Raw genomic sequence first — 22,498 nt, forward strand, 5'->3', positions numbered from 1 at the left:
CTTCCCAGTTGATCAGCAGCTGACAAGATGATGGGTGGTAAAGATTTGGAGGCACAATCGGCCAATTTTCAAAATATTTAGGCCCCTTGTTTTAGCTGAAATCTCCACTGTAGCTGCTAAGCTAAAAGCATTAGTGTGAACCCCTAGTCTGAAGTGGTTTCGGCGAGCTCAACCATGTGTTGAAGTTGTGAACTACTACTACTGTTTTGTGGATTATACAAAAACTTCCTCCAACTCACCATCTACGTGAGGGTGAGTAGATAATGGCGGAATTAAAATTTTGGGTGAGCTTATCCTTTAACTCATTTCTGCTTGTTTGAGACTCTGCTGGAAAAAAACAGCAACATATGCATATGTTATGTTTTGGTGCTGGTCTATGCTGTTTCTCCAGCAGTGGACTGTCGGCACATAAACAAACAAACTCATGAACGGCATCATCGAAAGGCAAATCTTGGACCATGCATGGTAACATTTATTCCAGACATGCAAAATGTACACCACACAGATGACTGTGAAACTGGCACATACAGTATACTGGAAAAGGAAAACAGTAATATACAGGAATGAAATGAAGGTTCAAATTGTTTTACTGACAGAGCAGAGCTTACAGGCGAAACACTGGGCTCTTAAACACCAGTTTCAGAAATGGAGAATTTGTTTTGTACTCTTTGGATTTTGCTGCTTTCAGATGTTTGGATAAAGAATGTGTTTTTTTTTATTATTATTTTTATATATATAACAATGAATCGCAAAGGAATTGATAAAAACCCCTTTTTGCACAGAACTTTGTGCTATACAGTGTTAACGTTTCACGTGACTGCAGTGATGTTCAGTTTAGGACTTGGAAGAATCACTTTAGCTGCATAGTTTGATAAGTCTCACCCTTTATCAGTTGTAATTAGCTGGTGTTTCTCCTCTTGTATGAGCCCTTGAACAAACAACCACCGGAACTAAAGAAAAAAAAAAAGGAACTTAGTCCAGATGATTTCTGATTTGCACAAGACAAAAAAAAGCACCTAAAGAAAACAGCTGTGGATTCAAACAATGCTACATGGTCTTAACAGTGACGTCACCTGTGCTTGTAGCCTGTGATGTGTCAATACAACAGTCCTGTGTCATCAATCTGCCGTGCTCGGACTTGAAAGAAAGATCGTTTTTAAATGCTATCCGTTGTTACTCGGTCAAACGCAAACTCACCAGGCTGTTCATTTACAAAAAAATAAATGTGTGTGAGCCCGTTTGGCCCGTAGCATGCGTACATATTGCATATATATTTTCCCATATAAATTACATTTTCATACCAGTACAAGGAGCGGACAAGAAAACATTCAGTGAAACAATGGCATCTAACAGTCCACGTATAACAATGTAAGAATGGGGAGCTATGGTGTAGAAAGGTAGTTCAAGGTACTATTGATAAGAAATAAATGAAAGGAGCTAGCCACTAAATCAGGTTTTGTGAAAAAGAATCAAGCATGTGAAAGGAACATATAGGAATTTAAAGATGGTAGGAGGTTTGGCATGTGTTTCAGCTTCTGCCAGCACACAGCAAAGAGATTTTTGAAGACAACAAAGGCCACATTCTACAGTGGCCCGGCTCACATAATGTACACAAATCACTCCCGTATGTGCAAAACCTGTTCGCCTCCCCGACACCTCGATAAGAAAAAGAGACAATAACAGTCAAAACGGAAGGCAGAAGTTTGGTTATCTACATTCAGGGCATGCAGTTGGTCTCTATTTTTTTTTTTTTTTTGTTCAGTTTGAAAAAATAATAATAAATAACAAAAATTTAAAATGTGTTCCCTGCCCCCTTTTTCACAAACCCTTTTTGTCTCCACTAATAACGCAGGCGGAGCAGCCGTTGTGACAGTCTTAACAAACCCAGCACCACTTGGCATACAAACGTTTTTAGAAAATGTACATCTATATATATTTATATTCATATATCCATATTTCAAATATATTTGTAGCTGTATATGCTTTTGAATGCAAGAGGTTCAGTAAGGAATATATGAGGATTATATGCAGCTGTTGGCAGTCCAAACCCAGAGGCTGTTCTTCTTCTTCTTCTTCCCAAAGGAGCCCCATCGCAGTCGTCCGCTGTCCTCACATGTGGATCCTCCTCTTCGTTTTAAGAAGTCCATTATTCCAAAAGGAGACATTTATGAGTCCTCCTGACCACACACATATCTGCATTTACTTTTGTCCTCTGTTTTCACCTGAACAATTCTACATCAGGTTTTTTTTTTGTCAAGCAAATGTTACTGGATTCTAATGCATGCATCTCTGAAGGATTTTTTTTCATTTGTTTACTTGCTGCGGTGCCTACTCTCACTAGTTACTTATCTTTTTTTTTCGCATTCTGAGGGTGGTCACGACTTAATTACCATACAGCATGAACTCAAGAATCGTATTACTCGTTTATTTATTTATTTTGGAATAGGCTTTTTTTTCTTTCCCCCTTGTTTCATTCACCCGTTGTTTGGCTTTCATGGTTCACGTTCCTCCCTCGGCTCCTTCGTGTCATTTGCTTGCTGCAATAGAAGAGACAGAGGAGAGAAAACGTCAGGTACGGCACCGAGATGGCTTCATTATTTTGGCTGCTGAAGCTCAAAGTGTCGAAGGCTGTGAGCGGTAGCCGCCCTCGCTGCACAGTCAGCCTGCTGCACTCGCTGCAGTGCTAAATCAATCTGCACACACACACACACACGCACACACACACACACACACACACACACACAGCTTGGAAATGTGCTGAGTTTGGACGTAGAAAAAAAATACACATCTCATGCTTGTGTGGTGGTGTCATATATCACCCTGTAATCGTAATGCAGTCTTTGTTGTTGAACACTTGTTGTAAAAGCCCCGTGTGTGTTTGTGAGTGGACACACACCGTACATCATTTCCCAAATGTTTCTCTCCTTACTATACTGTAAACATAATTTATATTGAAGCACAGCACACTGGAGGCTTCACCAAATATTTAAATGTGAGTTAATAGCAAGCTGTGGTGAGTCAACATGTACAGGGAAAACATTTTTTTTCACATCATTGTATTTTGAGATGTGTCCGCCCTGGCTTTGTTCTTGTACCTGAAACTGAGACGTAGACGACGATGACGACAACGCCCAGGACAATGGAGACGATGCTGAGCAGGCGAGCCAGTCGGCCGAGCCTCCTGGCCCCGTCGATGTCCCCAACCTGGAGACTGTTTCTGGACTGGGGACACACAAACAGCACAGGGTGTTAGCAGGAAGAAACACCTGAATGATGATGTTTTTTTTTAACAGGCCTTAGTCAGATTGTAGATTTGATGTTCTTTAAAGCCATATCTTTGTGAACATGGCTTGTATTTGAGTTATGGTGGGATGAAAACAAAAAGATCACAGAAGTCTGACAGTTCAAGAACATTGGACTAAAAAGTTACGTTGTGCACCTTTAAGCAAAGCACCGGTTTACATAATTGTACATCCAACCATACCACAGTGGGGTAATATTTTTCCGTTGCAATGGGCAATCAAAGCATAAAAGACCTCGGGTAAAATTTAATGCACTGCTGGGAATACAGGGTAATAACGCTCGCTGTGAATGTGGTACTTTATCTAGTGGCAGAAGTAGCGTTGTTTTGGCAAGACTCATATCTCTCAGAGCACGAGAAGTACATTTTACTCTCGGCAATCAGATAGCTAGATTACAGATAAGGAAGGTAATATTCGACTTTAAGGGGTGATAGATCACACAGAAGGTACTTGATTAGATGTATATATTGCATCAGGTCATTTATTGAACCATCTGTAACCTTAATATTTGGGGGACTTGACCCTTATAATTTGGTTCAGAGGAAACACCCAGGATAAAGCTTTTGAGGGAACATGGGATTATAAATGTATGGATCCACCTCCACTCCACAGAACAGCAATTTAGTCATTAATCCACACAGAATACTCCAGGTTAGACTTTTTCATTGCTTAAAGAAGGATACGGTGTTAACACCAACACCCTCAATGGTAGATTATACAAAGATTATATAAAGAAAGACCTGAAAAAGTGTGAAATATTACCAAAATACAGTCATTCTTAGTGACTGATCAGTCCAACCCAGGTGAACAAAACTGTGTGTGTGTGTGTGTGTGTGAAGGGGTGGAGTATAAGAACAGAACATTTACCATAATGAAAATGTTTAAAATTGGAATCGATTGCTCTCTTCTCATACTAAACCTGGGCAAAATTCCAGACAAGCTCATAGCTCAGGATGAATATCTGCTTAAAATCCTTCAGCCTATGTCTACAAAATGACCCACTTGTAAAATTCTGAAAGAAATGGACCACATATACGTACCTATAAGATGTAAACCATTACATATGCCAATAATAAATGTAGAAGTGCAAAAAAAGGCTCCAAATCAGAACAAGCATACTCCTTTAGCTGCACCATTTCTATATTTTTACTGTGAGTTGATTCTGTATTTATTGTTTATTATTATTTATCATTATCGTGTATTTATTTATGACCAGCGTTGTTCAGATTATTTTCAAATGTAGTCATTAACTGAATACAAATTAAGTTTTGTAATCACCTACCCACTGGATCACAAATAAATGTAATCCCATCTGACTACTTTTTGATTACTTCAAAACATCAAACATTGATAATATTGCACTTTTAAAACATTCTTAGTGCAAATTAATGTATTCCACATCTTCTTCATTTGCAGTCATTCAAATCAAATTACGCTTATGCAAAAATGTTATCAAGTAATCTTTGACTTGGCATCTAAATACACATATTTTTAAATGTAATCTGGGCTGATCGTAGTAATTTATTTTCTGTGAATCGATCCTGTTAATCAAATGACACGTGGTCCATTACCACCCAACCCTGGATATGACACTCATATTTCACATATCCGGTGACTTATAATAAAGATTATAAAGACAACTCCCCAGAGAGCTTAAGTTTATCAATATAAGCCTCCAGCAACAAAGAAAAACCTTCATATGTCCATGAATCATATTGACACTACCAGAGCAACATAAAATGAACACCACAAATTAAAGGGATATCGAGTTTGGTTCCCAGAGGCCGCTCCCTCCACAGCACATGTGGGGGCTCGACTCTCTCCAGCAGCTCTCAGAGAGTTAAAATATTTATCAGGAGGTTTTCTGTAAATCGACAGCCGAGTTATTTTAAAAGGGAGACGGAACGCATATAGTACAGTAATGTTGACTTCTCCTTCCTCTAAGGGAAAATACCAACAATAATTTATACCCAGCCGTGAACAGTCAAATGGTCTATTTCAGATAGCTGTATTGGGGTTGATGGAAGAATGTGACTTGTGGAGCCGACTGGATGGAGCACATCAGCATGGCGCTGTGAAGGGGTCGTAGATCAACTTAATGCTGTATGTATATTGCTTTATGTAAGCTGCAGATATGGAGACAGGGTGATTTATGTGTATGTGTGTGAGCCATGACGGATGGATCCTCAATCCTCGCGCAATGCTTTTATATATGAGAGACCCTAAACAACAAATCTCAAACGGCTGATGTGGCTATCGTCTTATTAACCTTGGTTTGCATTTGTTGAGGCTGCTTATAATTTGTGATACTGTTCCGCACACACACACACACACCGCTGTGCAAGGCACACACACAAGAGCAGAAAAGCGAACACACACAAACACACACACAGTTTGATTCTTAAAAACTCGTTATTGATTTTGACGTAAAACAAAGATTTAGTTTATAAAATGTTGATATTCACTAAAAATGCCAATTTCTACATAATGTTACTTTAAAGGTGCTTTCTTTTAATCAAACAGGTGTTGGTGTTATATTGATACTGTAAAAACAATGGAGAAAAATGGCCGCAGCCCATGATAAGAAACTGTGCCTTCAAACTGTCAGCATCTGATATCACATGTATGAAGTTGCTGCCCTCAGCCACGCCCCCAAAACACCTTTAAGACAAGAGTTGTGTGCATATGTAATGCAACATAACAGACATGACAGAAAAGTAAATAAAGTCAAGTTAGAGATTAAAATCAGCAAAAATGAAGCGTGCAGAGCATCACAACGTCTGCAATTAGTTCACTGAGGGAAGCATTTGTGGTATAAAACTCCTTAATATTATAATATTAAGAATGCATGACCTATTCTGTTCTGTGTCCAAACACAAACCCAGTGTGACGGCTAATGACTACACAGAGTTTCTTTTCGCAGTAAACAAGAAGTACAGGTCGTACCGAGGAGAGAAACAACAACAACAACATCGGACACTGGAGAGTTGGAAAAACAATGCCTGCTCTGGTGAATTTCACTTCCTGCTGTCTCTCTCTGGTTGTGTGACTCGACACATCCGTCACGCAGAGTCAAAACATCGCGGTCTGGTGGTGGTGTGATGGCGTTGATTATGTCTCACTGAGCCCCTTTATAATGATTATTTAAATGCTGCAGGGCATCTGACCAGCCTTTTGTGCCAGCAGTGTCACCATCTACCAGGTTGTTTTTTTTAATAGGATAATACAGCATGTTTCCAGGAGGTCAAACTTACCAGGAAGGACATTCACCGCTCACTCAATTTTTAATCTCCAGCTACTTGGACTCTGCACACAATACCAGCTGGTGTGTTTCAGCCTGGGTCAGCATCCCTGTTGGGGGGGGGGGGTGCTTTTACTACCTTTTGGGTCCATGACATGATCAACTGGGCCTGTTCAGAGGTCAGACTCCGAGGGAAAACAGTGTTAGAAAAGAGTCACTCATACTCTGTGTTAAAACCAAGAGCAGAGAGAGAAGGTGAAGGTGAAGAGCACATGTTACAAAGCTCATGTGCATCCCCGACTTTTTAAAGGATAGAATATTTTTCCCCCCAGCAGTTTATTTTGTAAAAAAAATAAAAATCAGCTCATTGTGTATTTCATGACTGTCAGTACACCTCGGGGGTCCAGAAAACACCCAAACCAAATATTCAGTATCAATATTACAACATTATGGAAACAAAAAAACAGAAGGCTCAGCAGATTGTCAACTTCACATCCATAAAGTTCTTGTGGTTTCAACTCGCATGACCAAACTTAAGAAGTGCTTTGAGTATTCAAATCATAAACAATAAAAAATGTGCTCACACAGTTATTAGGCTGCAAAAAGTTTGACCTATTGCCCACAATTACTGTGAGGTTAATATACCGCATTTAACAACTTAATCTAAATAATTCAAAGAGCCTCAAGCATCAGTTATCTTCGTCCACTAGACAAAGCTGTTTCTGTGATCTTTTGCTGTCTTGTTGCATCAAAACCTGGTCACAAACTCATGTTTGGAAGCCTCATTAGCTAACTTCGCCCCACACGACACACACAAAGGGATTCAGAGCAATCGCATCCCTTGTCACCATGAAACCAAATTTTATGTAGCTGTCGTCATATTTTGGGTTGGACTTAGCTTTTTTGTGTGAAGTTTCTCCAAATCCTCACTGTCTGTGGACCTTACTTCTACAGTCCTGGTAAAAAAAAACTGTACGTGACATAACCAGTAGAGTGTTTTCATTGTCATATTTAAAATTTAAGCTTGTGATATGTAACAAAAGGTTGGCATTTTCAGCAAAATAAATAATAATAATTATAAACCTGATGCAGTACATATACAATATGGCAATTACCTCACTCCAACAACTTCTTATTGGGTTTTTTGCGGAACCCGTCTTAGAGAATGTCTGACCCATTCCAGCTGTGGCAGGGTTGTTCAGACTAGAGAATCTATTAGAAGTGATGGGGTAGCTTGTTCAGAATAACAGCATCTGGTCAATCTGCTGCTTTTAAGTACAGTGGCGGAGAAGTGGGATGCTTTACCTACAAACATTGGAGACTCTGGCTGCAATAAGCACAACACTGTAATTTCCCATGATTGTCTTGCTTAAATATTCTATCATACTGATTCAACTTAAAGTTACTCTGATGGACTTTTACATATTGCACTGTTAAATGCAGCGAATTTGCTGTTCTCTTCTTTTTTCACTACCTGCCCAGGAACAGCAGACATGAATTAGCTGCTGGCTAATCGTCCTTTTAAGATGGAAATCATGCCTGTTTTGCTGTCCTTATATCATTACAATGCAGTTGTGCTTTATGTTTTTTACTTAATGTCACATGTTGTAGAGAGAGAGAGAGAGAAAAAGAAAGCAGCGAGGCTGTGTGCTCGCTCTTGTGTCTGATGAAATCTTTAGGAGCTGTCCGTGGTGCTGAATGTGTCTTTTTAAACTGGAAGCTGTGTTTGTGCAGCACAGCAGGAAATGGACCTCCCATTCCTCTCATCTATATTAAATTACACAGCTTTATTTAAGTAGGGGTGTGTTTCTCCATATAGAGTGGTATTACATGGAATAATCACTCCACATATCCTGAAATGAATGTATCAAGGACAAAATGTGGCCTATTAAAGCCACTTCAGCTGCACAAAGACATCATTATCCAATGATTTACCTCGTACATGAACCCTCGATGAATGAGTCTAATTGAATCACTGATGGGAGAATCCTAGCAAAGATGACATGAGGAGAGGGAGTTGTAATTAGAGCAGATGTGACATGGAGTGCAGTCAAGGTGAGACGTTATTTTGAGGAAAAAGTTTAGTTTGTCGTGATACGAGCACATCTTTTCCATTTCCATTTAGTATTTTAAGAGGTGGGGTTTGGTATTGCTCCTTAAATTTCAACAGACAGATGGAAGGGACTCCCTGAGCAAATACCTCAGAGATGTTTATAGAAAATCCTAAAAAATGCATTTTAAACCACAATATGTTGCATTTCTTCTTTTCTCAATCACGCAGTCAATACTGAGGGTGCAGAGCTGGGGTTGCCTCAGTATAAGATAAGATTACACTGCAGAGAGAGATAGAGAGATAGAGAGTTAGATATATGTATATATATATATAGAGAGAGAGAGAGAGAGACAGATCTCTACAAGTGACTTCATCCTCCGACTCCCATGAGCCTCTCTGTCTCCAGGCTGTCTCTGGTGGAGTCAGATCCCACATTGCAGTCAGTGCAGGTGGGTGGGGATGGTGCAAACCCTGGGGTGCTGCACTGGAGGGAATGACTTTTTTTTTAAATCAACATTGAGAACACTTACTTTCCAATCTGATTCAGTATATTTAATTTAAATTGGGTGTATGTATACTGATTTTATAAAACTGGCAATAGCCTCTTTTTCCCCCCTTCAAAGTATCATTATGGTTCAAACATTCATAATGACAATAGTGATATTTAGATTGGTTCCCTCAAAACCTGGCTTACAGTATGCAGTGTAACACCAGGCATAACATCTCCTGGGAAAAAGTAGACTGACTGGCAACATTACCATCTCCATTCTAAACTAAACAGATGACGAAACTCACGCTTTGTCATTGTGTTATTGGTAGTTGCGACTCCTAGGAAAACTCAAAGGATCCAGTTGTCTTTGTGACAGCGGCGGCAACAAAAATACCACTTAGAGATCCTGTTTCCACTTCAAGGAGCATACTCAAATTAGAATGACACTGAGTAGACTGTATAACTCCGTCAATGCCGTCTACTCTGGGTTGAAACTCCTCAATCCAAGCTTTGTGGAAATCCTTTTAATAGTTTTTGTGAAATCCTGCTGACAAACGAACCAACAAACTGACGCGGGTGAAAACACAACCTCCTACAGTGGCAGCTAAAAACATGAAAACGTTGAAAGGCCCACCCTGAGGACCGTGTTTGGTTTGTCCAGTCAGGACTACTGTAGAAACATGTTGGTGCAACATGGCGGAAAAGTATACAAAACAGTTCTCAGTTTTAGTTGACTTCGTTGAGAGGGCCCCCTGAATCCTACACACTGGTCCTTTAATTCACATTACTTCAAAAGCATGAAAACGCTACAGGACAGTGAAAAGACACAAAGGCTTAATCAATGCACGTGTCAATCTCGGCTCCCGACACTAAAATAAGAGATTTTCTTCTCTCACTCACACACACTTCAGCTTCTCACTTCCAGGACCTGCAATGTGAAGCTATGGTCCAAACACAGTCCCACTAGAGCCTGTATTGATCCGGACTCACATCACAGAGAAAGGCAACATCAGCACCTTCAATCAATGAAAGGCCTCTTTCAGAAAACACTGCCTATTTAGCCGGCTAAGAGAGAAAATGTTAATGAAAAAGATTTGAATAAGTTATAATATTCTACATCCAAACCAAAAAAAATAAAAGGAAAGAGAGAAATTCAATGTCAGCATTCTTGTTCAATATACTCAGCTTTTTTTATGTTAGCCTCAAGGCAGCAAGAGATTTACTGTGCGTCTGTGTGTGTGTGTGTGTCTGTGTGTGTGGTTAGTGGGAGGCTCCTCTTCTGGCTGATGAATGTCTATATTGATTCACAGCAAGAGTAAGCTTGGTCATATTTGTTTTCTGAATGGGAAATTCTACCCTCAAAGTGTCTTGTCCAGTGTTCATTGTGCTACCAGTGCACACATAAACACACACACACACACACACACACACACACACACACACACACACACACACACACACACACACGCACACACACACACACACACACACACACACACTCTCACACATTACTCTCTCTCTCTGTGGTTCATGTGTTCAGCAGAGGCAGGTGGAGGCTGGTAAGTCAGTAAGTGCTCCCTTTCTCTCTTGTCATTAATAATGGAGGGCCAGCAGCAGCCTGGTGGAGAGGGACACTGTACAGTACCACGAGCTAGTATATAGTTATGTCCGTCACTGTGGCCATTTTGATCCAATTAAAATGGTTTGTTTGCATCAATACGCCCTAATTTTTTTCTGTTAAACATTGGGTTAATTTTCATCTTTTTTACCATGTTATGCCTCTCCATTGTAGCCTGGAACACAGAAACCCTAATTTAAAAATGTTCTCAAAATTAAATGTTGACAAATATTTTATAATTAAGTACTTGTAGTCATTTCTAAGCCCCTAAAGAGAAAAAACAATGCTGCTTGGTTGGTCTCGAAGTCTGCCGGTTTTAACCACTTTTGTCTGGATGGGTGTGAGGAGCGTCGCGGCCTCTAGGGGCTGCTAACAAGGCTTTTAGACTTAGTCTTGTTACGTTAGAATCACCATTAAAATTTCAGACCACTCAATGTAGTCAGATGATCAAATCTGTCAGACCCATGAAGGCAAAGCTCTCATTCTGGAAGCTATAAAATGCATTCTAACAGCTTGGAGCTTATAAATTTTAATCGTATTTATATCTTTGTTGGCTTGTGAACTGGAAACACACAGTTCAAATATGCTAACTTGGGGTAAGCCCTACAAAAACCCAGAGTCATAATGGCATATGCTATGCCTCATTCTATGTTGCACATCTGTAATATGAGTTTCGCAATTTAGTCTGTTGCAAAGCTATCAAGATAAACAGAGCATGGTGCTATTAGCAGCATAATGTGTTGGTCAAAAGAAAATTAGATGATAAAGTGATCAGCAGACAAAAAGAGTCCCTCACATCCTCAACGTGGTTTCAAACTGAATTTGTAAAAACATGATGAAACAAACTAGAGAAACATGGTGACACACTCACAATGTGACAGTGACAACGCTAACCTATTGATGTTAACTAGATCCAATGTTTACTGTGTTTACTGTCTTAGTTGAAACAGCTGCCTCTCACAGTCTACCACGGGCTAACTCCTACCTATCAGATCAACAGTAGGAATGTACTACCAGTGGAGCCAGCTGGCAAATCACACTGTTACCAAAGCCAGCTGAGAGAAAAGCAAAAACACCCTTTCCATCAAAAAAAGCCTCCATTGCTATTCTTCTTTCAAATAAATACACTCTCCAGTTCTGATATAACGGATGCTGTAGCAGCATCTACGCTGACCTTTTCTCGCTGGTCGTCACATCCAAACCATGGCTATTGCTGCCAGTAGATCCTCATCCTCAACTACTGTGGTTCAGCAAGCACACAGCTTGAAGTCTGGCAAGATGGGTTTGCAAGATGACACGATCACGTGATCTTGCAAATCCAGCTGCCTTGCAAGGTAATATTAAACTGTAAGAGAATACAAAAAAATACTGCACTGATGTAAAACTGTAAGCACTGTCTGGCTGTTAACTTATCATCAGAATCCCATAAAAAGGCAGACAGTTGTTACCTATTTCTGCTTACCGCGTTATAAATTACCGTAATAACAAAGCTATTAAAAAGAAAATGTGACGAACATGTAGCAACACGTAAATATTATTTATTGTGGTGCTATTACATTTTCATTCAATGCTAATATCAAAGCTCCCCCTTATAGGATGCATACAGTATATAGCACCCATCCCCCCACGCCTCAAAAAGCTGGGTGGTGCTCTAATGCAATTACCTGAATCCACAACATGACAGCACACCCTTTCTATATGTTCTATTTCATCAACTGTAGAATGATAATATCATAACTTGTTAAACTAAGCGAATAATAAATAAATCTGTTTTCAACTGCAATCCGAGCGGCAGTCCCTGGTTTTATGTTTTCTTCTGCAGTGTGAGCAGCATTCTCTGGTTTTCTCTCTGATAGGCTTCATATTATTGGCAACTACAGTATGAAGTGCTCTCCCACCATGACTGCGGTATTAGATTGCTAATAAGAAGTCATTTACCTATGCACACTCACATACACACACAGAGTCATCCATCCAGTGCAGCACTGCGAGTCCATATTTCACAGGCAAATCTGCAGAGCGTGCAATAATGCTCCTGCAGTTTGGGCCTCCCCATTACTGGGATAGGCTGGTCGGGGCAGTAAAAACCCCTGCCTCTCCAATCCCCATAATTGACTGCACATCTTCCGTGTTTGCCAGCCGCAAGCCTTCCCCACCAGAGCATCTGTCAGAGATCTGTGGCGGTAGCCAGCTGGAAGTTGGCTTTAAGGTGGTCCTGCTGCTGAAGTGGTGGTGGATGATGATGGATGTGACTTTTTGGCAGTCCCGTTGTTAGCAAGGCGCCATCTGCCAGAATGGAAAGATGCTGAGTCTTACAAGGCTAAATGAGGCCTCAACACATTGTACTTAATTATTGTTCATTTAAGTTATTTATGGGATTAAAACAAGGAAAGCTGCCTTGTCTGATGCTTCATCCCTGTCGCCGCCACAATAACATGGACCAATTACAAAAGGCCAGGCTTCCCTAGGTGGGCTAAAGAGACAGACAGAGTGTGAATAGAGGGGCTGCAGCAATTGACAGTAAGTACACTTTTTTAGTAGACACCCATCAAAAATCCTTGAAAAAGGGGGATAAAAGCGGTAACATCCCCTCGACCCTCACAGACAAGCAGAAGAAAACAAAACGAAACGAAACCCATCAAAAGTATGAACCTGAAAATGAACATACTATGGGAGTTTTAAGGATAATGTCATAGTTCCGGGGTTTATCTATACTCTGTTTTGTTAAACCTCCTGCCTTTGTCTTTTTCCAGCGTGCTATCTTTCACTTGTTTTTCATAAGTTAATCAGTCCCTTCTGTATTTAGTCGGTTTGCTTTCAGTTGTCAGGTCATTTGTGTAATTTGTTCTTCGTGCCATAAGAGTTCATCATTCTTTGTTTGGCTTTTTTAATTTTAACAGTACCAGCTGCATACATTGACATTTTTTGGCATCTGGGAACAGCGGAACAACCTGAAAACACAAAGCTGACCTACTGGCACCTAATAGAGTTCAGGCAGACATCGAGCAGTACTATCATTCATTTAGAGTTTTTTTTGTGTGCTGACAACTGAAGTTTAAAATTAATTCTCCTTTTAGCTCTGCTTTGGCCTCGACCAACTCCTCAAGTAAATATCGTGTTCATAAGCTGCTAAATGCTCCACTGCCCTCTCTGGCCAGTCGATAACTTTGTCTATCTGCTGTTTGGTGCTGGGCCTTTTTGTGTACGGTAGATTTATTGGAGCTTTTCTGCTCAAATGAGTTGCCTGTTGTTGCTCAAAGGAGGGTTTATGTGAGTGTGCAGTAGTTGTTGGCCGACAAAACAAAATGATCCAACGAAAAATTAAAAAAAAAAACCTCCATAGATGTGTAGGGGATCTGAAAGCAGACTTGGCTAATGCCAGAGAGGGCAGTGAAGCAGACAGATCAGTTGTCAATATATGAAATGTTGATTAGCTGACATACTACGCTTAGAAACCACTAAAAGCTGAGATTGATTAGATGTTAAATTATGTAAAAAATATTTTACAAAGTACACAGACACATTAACTACTGTTTACATTTGGGGGAAACAAAAAACACGTTCGTCCCTTTTCTCGTTTTTTCTTTGTATAATTTCCTGTAGTCTGGGCAGTTTCCTCCGACTCCTCATTAATACAATTTCAACATCAGTTTGTTGTTTCTCTCTTCAACTTTCCAGCAGTATCCATTTCACATGGGCGAGGGAAATATTAGCACTTAGCAGCGAGCCGGCACTCTCGGGCTGCGTATCTTGTGGTATCAACCGCATTACTTTTGATTCATTTGCTCACAGCGCGTGTTGTAAAAACCTCTGTTTTCCTGCTCTGACTCACTCGCACTTATCTGACATCACTGCGGTATCTGATTCAATTCCTTTCTAATCCAGTGATAGGAACTACTTTATAGCCATTTGCTCTCTCTCTCGCACCCATCTGCCCTTGTAGCCAATGATGTTTTGATCTTCGTTTGCAAGGCTCGTATCCCCTTTCCATACGTCCAGGAAAGAGGGAGGATGTTGAGCACTGCCACAGACTTGGCAAACTGCTGCAATCTGCCCTCTGCAGAGAAACTAAATTGACTCTTCTCGCCTTCTATTGAGTTAGCGGCCGGCTCCAGTTTCTCCCTCCTTCACTTTTGTTTCTTATGTCCTCTGTCAGAGCCTCTCTCTCTCTCTCTCTCTCTCTCTCTCTCACACACACACACACACACACACATACACACACACACACACACACACCCACACACACACACACACACACACACACACACACACACACACACACACACACACACTCTGTGTGCCATTAGCAGGAGGCTGACTTGTGAATGTCAGTGGGTTCATGATGATGGCTCGGGGAAGTACAGGCTATCTCGTGGATACTGCCTGATATTCCCTTTGGTGTGTAGTGCCCACAGGAGTGATATTACAGAACTAATGGGTTTGCTGCAGCATTGCCTCTGCCTTGTTTCTCTGTAGATCTGAGTGTTGGCTGCTGTACAGTGTCAGAAGTAAAGTGCGCTGAAAAACACAAACGGCTGTGCCAATAGAGACTGCACTGCCATCAGCCCACAGGAGTTAAAATCCGTACACAGGAGAGTTACCACTGATGCTGCTAAACGAGTCCGGGTAGAATACTGCCAGGCACTTAGAGCAAAGGTCAGTCAGCAGCCGGATTTATCTGTGCTGTATGCTAAGAATGAATCGCCTTCTCTGCCTCTGTTTGCATTTTGCTTGGTTTGGTTTTGGTTGTTACAGATCTGGATGAGCCAAATGGATTCAGTGATTTATCACCTGAATGTGCTGCTCAAAGCTTTTATTGTGTTAAAGAAAGCAGGAGAGAATGGTTCGGGACGTCAGAGTTAATTGATAAAAAGTGAAGAATGATAGTTTGCAGTTTCCGCCTCTTGTGCAAGCTTTGCTTTTTTTGTTTAGTTTTTTTATGCCCTCCAATTAAAAAGAAATGATCTAGATATCTCATGGTGACAGCATTCAAGATTGGAGAAACTCCCAACAGATGTAACACGGCCTCTGGCTCGATAACGGAGGCAAAGCCTGAATTGGTTCCGATATTTTGTCTCAGCTCCAAGGATGTAAACAAACCTTCACTGAGTCATATTTCATTCATCACTCCTGCAGTCTACAGAATTAAACAACATGACAGTTTATGTGTTCACGATTCAGTTTTCTCAGTTCAGACTTCAATATGAGTGCTGTAAAAGGTATACTGTAGGAACCAAACTGAATCCTTCATTGCTCTTCCATAAAGCCTTGGATTTAATACAAATTCACAAAATAACTTTGTTAAAAGATCAAACCTATTGAAAAACGTTCTCTCCTTCCCTTAGGTGTTATTCTTTATTTTGTGGTTCAATACTTTTTTTTTTACTCAATACTTTCACAGATTTTGCAATAAATTCAATTAGTGAAAACTGTCTGAACTTCGAAAAAAGAACCAAAAAGCCTGCTTTTTAATCTCTACACACTTACATCTGTCCATTACAGTTCTGACCTGCAATTGAGCATAATTCAATTGTAAGAGTTTGTAGGTCAAGTACACACACAGACAATTGCATGGCCCTGTCAGTATCAAAAGACAAAGGGCTTAAGTATGATTCACGAGGGGATTTGACCCTGGTTTACAATTTAACAACATTTATTTAAATGAATCAAAGCTTATCAAAACTAAAATAGAATTTATGTATTCACATGTGCTATAAAGTATGGTCACCACTCAAAAGTGACACCAATGTTTGCTCATCAGGTTACACTTGACCTCCACGCCACATCTTCATTAATCTTTATCTAAGATAATTCTCGCAGTATCTTGATTTGTTGTCTCTCCCTTTTATCTCTGGCTGATGGATATAGAGAGCAACAATCTCTCACAGCCCTCAATAAAATCCACCATTTTACTGCAGACCTGTCGCCACTTCAGACGGTGACAACATCAAAGTGTGAGCTTTCAATTTTAACACAGCGCACCCTTGACATAAATCTACGGACTCGTGTGCTGCAGTATGACTGTGGACCGTGTGGGGAGTGGACTGACTGAGGACCGTGTCTCCACAAAACGTTCACTGAATGAAGAGTGGGAGCTTATCCAGCATCTGTGGCTTCAGTGTCTCCGCGGCATCTTGTATCAGCGTTTCCTGTGTCCTGAAACTTTCAGGGGGAGGATTAATCAAGTGTCAGCGTCTCTGAGACAGAACAACCTGCAGCTGAGTGGCAGCAGCAGCAGGCCAGAGATCGTTTAAAGCCTCAGCACTGGGAGAGCTGATGGTGCACTGAGTCCGAGGGGTGTGTGTGTGTGTGTGTGTGCTTCCCTGATATTAATGAGTTTATCAGGGACCACAGGGCCAACTGCACTGTTCTTGCTGCAGTTAAAGAGGTGACCCGTTTTCCTTCAATGAAATATGATAATCATTTTGAGGATTTTGGAATGATTCATATAAAACACTGACCTGGAGCTACTTTAAAGGATGGAGGAAACAGCTTCATAACTTCTTTATTTCATTTTTAAATAAATAAGGATGTCCCCAGGTGCAATTAGTTTTAAATACGTAAATGTCTGAATAAATACCATTGACTCGGGATAGACAATATAAAGACAAGGCACATTTCTGAGAGACTGTTAATTGATTAATCCTTGATCGTGACTTATCACATGATTCCACTTCTGGCTTCTGAAATGTGTTGATTCGCTGCTTTAATCTGTTTATTTGGCTGTAAATCGATCACTCTTGGATTGTGAACTGTTGGCCTGACAAATTAAGTCATTTTAAGATGTCCCCCTGGGCTCTGTTGACTTATGATGGCCAGTTTTTCATAGTGTTTTTTTTTTTTTTTTAATCAAAAATGATTGATATATCCCCCCCAAAAAGGAAATTGATATACAAATAGTTGTATGACCTTCAGCTCACTGAATTATGAGCAGTATATCCATTTCTCTAAAACATCAAAGTGACATAGTGGCATGTAGCGCTCCACTGACACTTGATTTTTAGGGCCGAAGCAGATCAGCATAAGTAGATAGATATCAATAAATTTCAGCTGAGAAACACACATTTTAGGTGATGATCAGTCAATCATGGTTATCAAGCACTTTTGACAAAGGCAGGATATACGAGAAGTTAACAATAACCTTTATCGAACAAAATGACATCAGTGCACTGAAAATGAAAACTTAAAAATTATGAACGATCCCAAGTATTTTTTTTTTCAGCCTTATAGTCTCTTAAAAAATGACTTTTCATATATTGAGCTAGATTTACTGTACATCGATAAAAAGATATCTTGGTATTATATTGGCATCAATATATTGGCAGCATTGGCAGATAATAACAGCCAACCAATGTATCGGTATGGCTCTAGTGGCATGGAGGTAATAAAAACATAAAAATGACTGCAGACTAAAAGCTGTTTTGGAGACGGCTTGTCTTGTTTGTCAAGTCAGTAATACAAATTTCACATCCCTGATCCAGATTATATTCGTGTCAAACATACAATTTTACCAATTTTGACACACTGCTCAACAAAGATATTACCCCTTTTTTTACTAAGTGTATGAAGTTTGAAATCACAGACTTGCATGCATGTAAAATAAACATAGTTTTGACTCTTTAAATGACGGCTCCTCCTTTCTTAAAAGGTGCACAACGGGGTTTTTGGGGAGAAAATTTTAGTAGAAATGTCTTTTCTGACTGATATTTTAATGCCTAAATAAACTAAATGCACAAACTCTCTCTGTCTTCATGGCTGAATAAACAAACTGACGTTAAAGGAAAACACAATTTCATACTGCTTGACTTATGTGGCGGACCCTGCCACCTGTGTAGCTTCAAACAGGGTTCCTGGGACCTTCTTATCCTCTGAGCGTAGCTTGTTTATTCACTTATGGAAGAAGTAAATATTGCTGAGTTTGTATCATTACCTCATTAATATTGTACATATTAACATTAAGTTTGCATTATTTCTCCAAAATATGGGGCCCTTTTAATGTCAGATTTAGACATGTTCATCAGCATGTTGTCAATTCATCACATTTACAATCATTCACTCATTGATCCATACTGCCCAGAATACACTCAGACTCACAGAACAGTTTTTTTTTCTACATGCACATTTTAATAAAGTGACACTCACCATGATGGAGTACACCAACGCGACGATGCTGACGGGCCAGACGGGGCAGAAGCAGGACAGGATGACGAGGATGAGGTAATCCTTGGGCTTCGGGGTCTCCTGGACGGTAGCGTTCCCGGTGGAGGAGCGGCTCAGGCTCACCTTGGAGGGGGAGAGGGGGGCGGCGGCGGCCAGCTGCCCGGCGGAACCCGACCTCAGGGCGACGCTGTGGCCGTTCTGGTCGGCCTCCGGGCCCTTGTCGCTGTCCATGTTGACCGCGAAGGAGGAGGACAAGGAGGTGGTCATCTTCACCCCGTTGCCTCCGGGCTCGGCGGTCAGCGCCAGGAGTTTCTCCGTCTCCTGGGCGTCTGCGGGCGGAGCGCCTCCTCCACCCTCACCCAAGTTGGACTTGAGGAAGTCGGTGTCCGTGTTGATGGCCATGTTCAAGTTCTCAGTCGCGTCAAATCAGATCAGAAAAAGTGTTACTTTTAAAATGAATCTTAAAATGGTTTAAGGACACACCGGCATCCCATAATAACTTTTCACAACAACTCTTTTTTTAAGGTGTGGTGGAGATGAAGGGGAAATGTGATTATCTGAAAGGAAAAACTCAACCACAAACCCCTTAAAAAAAAGAGAGAGAGAAAGGATTCGAATCAGAGAGGAGATGAAGAAATTCCTGTAGATATCATTCCTGCTCCTCGGTCACTTTTTCCCTTCACCTTCCTTCACGTCGGCTCACGTCCCGCAGGGGGGCTCGGATTAGACAACCTCCCCTCCTCTCTCAGACACCCGGGGAGGACCAGATCACTCAGAGGAGCTCCTGTCGCCGCCTTCATCCAGTCCCAACACTTGTCCCTCTTCAGTCCGTCGTGCTCCTTGGAAAGTGGCCCCGAAAAAACTCTTAAGTGTGCTTTTTTTTTTTTTAAACGCCAGCAAGTTGTAGTGAAGCGTCTCCGTCAGAGAGGACCAGACCAGCACATGAGACACTTTCTCCTCCTCTCTGCTCCGCTCCGTCTGTCCTCCAGCCGCAGCAGCCCCGCTCTACTCAACTTGGGACAACTCAAGTTACCTAGCAACAAGCAGGGTACTTCCGGTCAGGGAACACAAAATAAAAGCGCCCCGACACGTTCTAATTAACAAATATTACAATATGTTAAATTAAAATGTGATTATTCTTTTTTTTCTCTCTTTCTTTCTTTCTTTCTTTTTTTTTTTTTTACAAAATGCCTAAATAACGCATAAAGAAGTCTGATATAGGTTATATCATGAGATAGGATTAAATATTTTCAATTGTAAGCTTAGAGACACAATAGACCTAGGCAACGCAATATCAAATAAATATAAGATATTAATCTAAGTAACACTCTACAGTAATATTTTAACAAAATAAATAACTTAAAAATAAAGGTAATATATGTAATAAATTGCATTTTTAACTTGCCCAACACTGGTTATTAGACTATATTGTTGTTGTTGTTGTTATTATTATTATTATTGTTATTATTATTATTATTATTATTATTATTATTATTATTATTATTATAAAATCAAACATTATGAAATTGTGTTTTCCTTTAATTTATACCGAATATAATTTATTCGGTTTGAATAGTCAGTTTATCTAGTGATGAAGCCATTCAGTCAATAAAGATCTTTCTCCTCTGATTAAAATGAATTTCCCTAAACTACATAATGCACCTTTAAACACTCAACAATAAACCTCAAATACCTCCTAATGTAAGCCTGGCCTACATGAACGGGAACATTTTTAATTTGATAGTAGTGAGTGAGAAAGGAATCAGTGTAACTATTAAGCGGAGATTGAAGAGTAAAAGGAGCAGACAAGAAACAAAACGTCATGATTAGCCTCCCTCCAGATTCTGACATAGAATAGAATAGAATAGAATAGTCTTTATTGTCATTGTGCAGGAGGGCACAATGAAATTGAGGGTGCTCCCGCAGCAACAAATAAAAAAGCAACACATAGAAGAAATAGTAATATAAATATTATATGTTGATAGGTTTTTAATTTGAAAACTCCATCGTCGGACTGCCGGTAAGAAATTGGCTTTCTTTGACTAACTTGATGCATCTCCCGATGGAGCAGGGCAGTCTGGCGCGGAGCCCCCTCCATCTTCCCCATCCTCCCCCCCCCCCCCTCCCCTCCTCCTCCCCCTCCTCCTCCCCCTCCTCCTCCTCAACATCAGCACCAGTGGTTTATGGAGGTGAGCCAGCGGCGCTTTGTGCTGCTATGCAGAATCTGGTCCGGGACAACAATGGTTTCTAATGGCACAGCCCGACATCATAAATCAACTCTCTCTGCGTCAGTTTTCCAAATAGCGTTGTGGACATTTTCAGGTGTGAATATAAAGAAAACGTTTGACTGGATTTGAAAAAGATACAATTTGTCTTTTAAATGCAGTCTTTGAAAAAAACAACAACACAGTTTTAAGTCCCCCTGTCCACCTGCATCAGATCAGACGAGCCACGGCTGCATTAGTGAGGAAGGAGGCTATATGACTTGAATGTTTAATCACGATCCTCTGTGTTGTTTTTTTTTTTTTTTCCTGTGATCTGCTCTTATTGATTTTCCTCATCATTAGACTGGTGCATTACCATCAGCCTCATTTCCCAGAGTGACTGCTACACTGCACTGTGACCCGGGTGGGGTGGGGTGGGGGCGGTAGTGCAGTGATGAGTGGGGATTCCCTGAATGAAACTGACCTCCCTCTCTGATGTCATAATACTATTGATCTAATATTTTATTGAAGTGCAGTCAAATGTGTTTTTAAGATAAGCATTTCTCAGATGTGTGAGTCAGATCTCATGTCTCTCCTCTGTCCTCACTGTCAAACTCTGTCCCTCCCTCCACTGTGTTAAACAAAGGAAGGAAGCAGCACGGCTCGTTTATTTGCATGTGCCCCCATACTCTTCAGACTCTACAGACTCAGGATCAGTTCTCCAGCAGGGTTCAGGTAGGAGCAGAGGAATAATTGTAGTCAGAGCTCCACCTTGTGGAAGGGCAGTGTGCCTGCAAGAATTAGAAAACTGACTTGGTTTTGATTTGATTTTACAAAAGGGTAGTTCAATCTTCAGCCCACACCTTTAAGGTCAATAAACCCTTTATTATTTTTTACATTTCTATAGTCTTGTTTTTTGAAAATTGTTGATAACAATCGTACCTGTTTAAAGGATTACTTTGTAGTTTTGAAGACACGATCAATCTCAGGAATTTAACATATTGACATATTGGGTATATTGGCATATTTTTTGCCATAAATGAATAAACGTGTTGTTCTCAGAGGAAAATAAGGTCCCCAGAACACTGTTTGAAGCTAGAAAGGTTGCAGGGTCCGCCACATATGAATGAAGTAAAAAAATATGAAATGGTGTTGTTCTTTAGGTCAGTTGGCTTATTCAGTATATTCAGTCCTGAAAACATGAATTTATTTAGTTTGTTTGGGCATAAAAAAATCAGTCAATGAAGATTCTTTAATAACATCATAGCCACTGCTTCATTATTTAAAAAAAAAAAAAAAAATCAAGGGAAAATAGTAGCAAAGTGTGACATGTATGAAAGAACTACAATGACGGTGGTTCCACTCGCTCACATAACATCTGGTTCAATGGATTTAAACACAGTTTGTCACTGGCCATCAATAAGGGATTT

General features: G+C 40.4%; 1 protein-coding gene across 1 annotated transcript; it reads right to left on the reverse strand.

Annotated features, from left to right (window-relative positions):
• Positions 1–449: 449 nt before the first annotated feature.
• trarg1a (trafficking regulator of GLUT4 (SLC2A4) 1a) lies at positions 450–19,887 on the reverse strand. The gene is made up of 3 exons (XM_030394972.1): positions 18,847–19,887; positions 3,096–3,222; positions 450–2,537 (listed from the first exon to the last, which is right to left on the reverse strand). Exons 1-3 carry the CDS (start codon positions 19,264–19,266, stop codon positions 2,527–2,529), a joined length of 558 nt encoding a protein of 185 aa, XP_030250832.1. The 5' UTR covers positions 19,267–19,887; the 3' UTR covers positions 450–2,526.
• Positions 19,888–22,498: the final 2,611 nt, after the last annotated feature.

The sequence above is a fragment of the Sparus aurata genome, chromosome 2 (genome assembly GCF_900880675.1).
Source record: "Sparus aurata chromosome 2, fSpaAur1.1, whole genome shotgun sequence".
Classification (NCBI taxonomy): domain Eukaryota; kingdom Metazoa; phylum Chordata; class Actinopteri; order Spariformes; family Sparidae; genus Sparus; species Sparus aurata.

Bases quoted from the DNA above. Each gene is read 5' to 3' on its own strand.
- trarg1a (XM_030394972.1), bottom strand. From the start codon at position 19,266: ATGGCCATCAACACGGACACCGACTTCCTCAAGTCCAACTTGGGTGAG. The intron at 3,223-18,846 runs GTGAGTGTCACT...GTGTGTCCCCAG, and splicing joins CGTTGGTGTACTCCATCATG to TCCAGAAACAGTCTCCAGGT.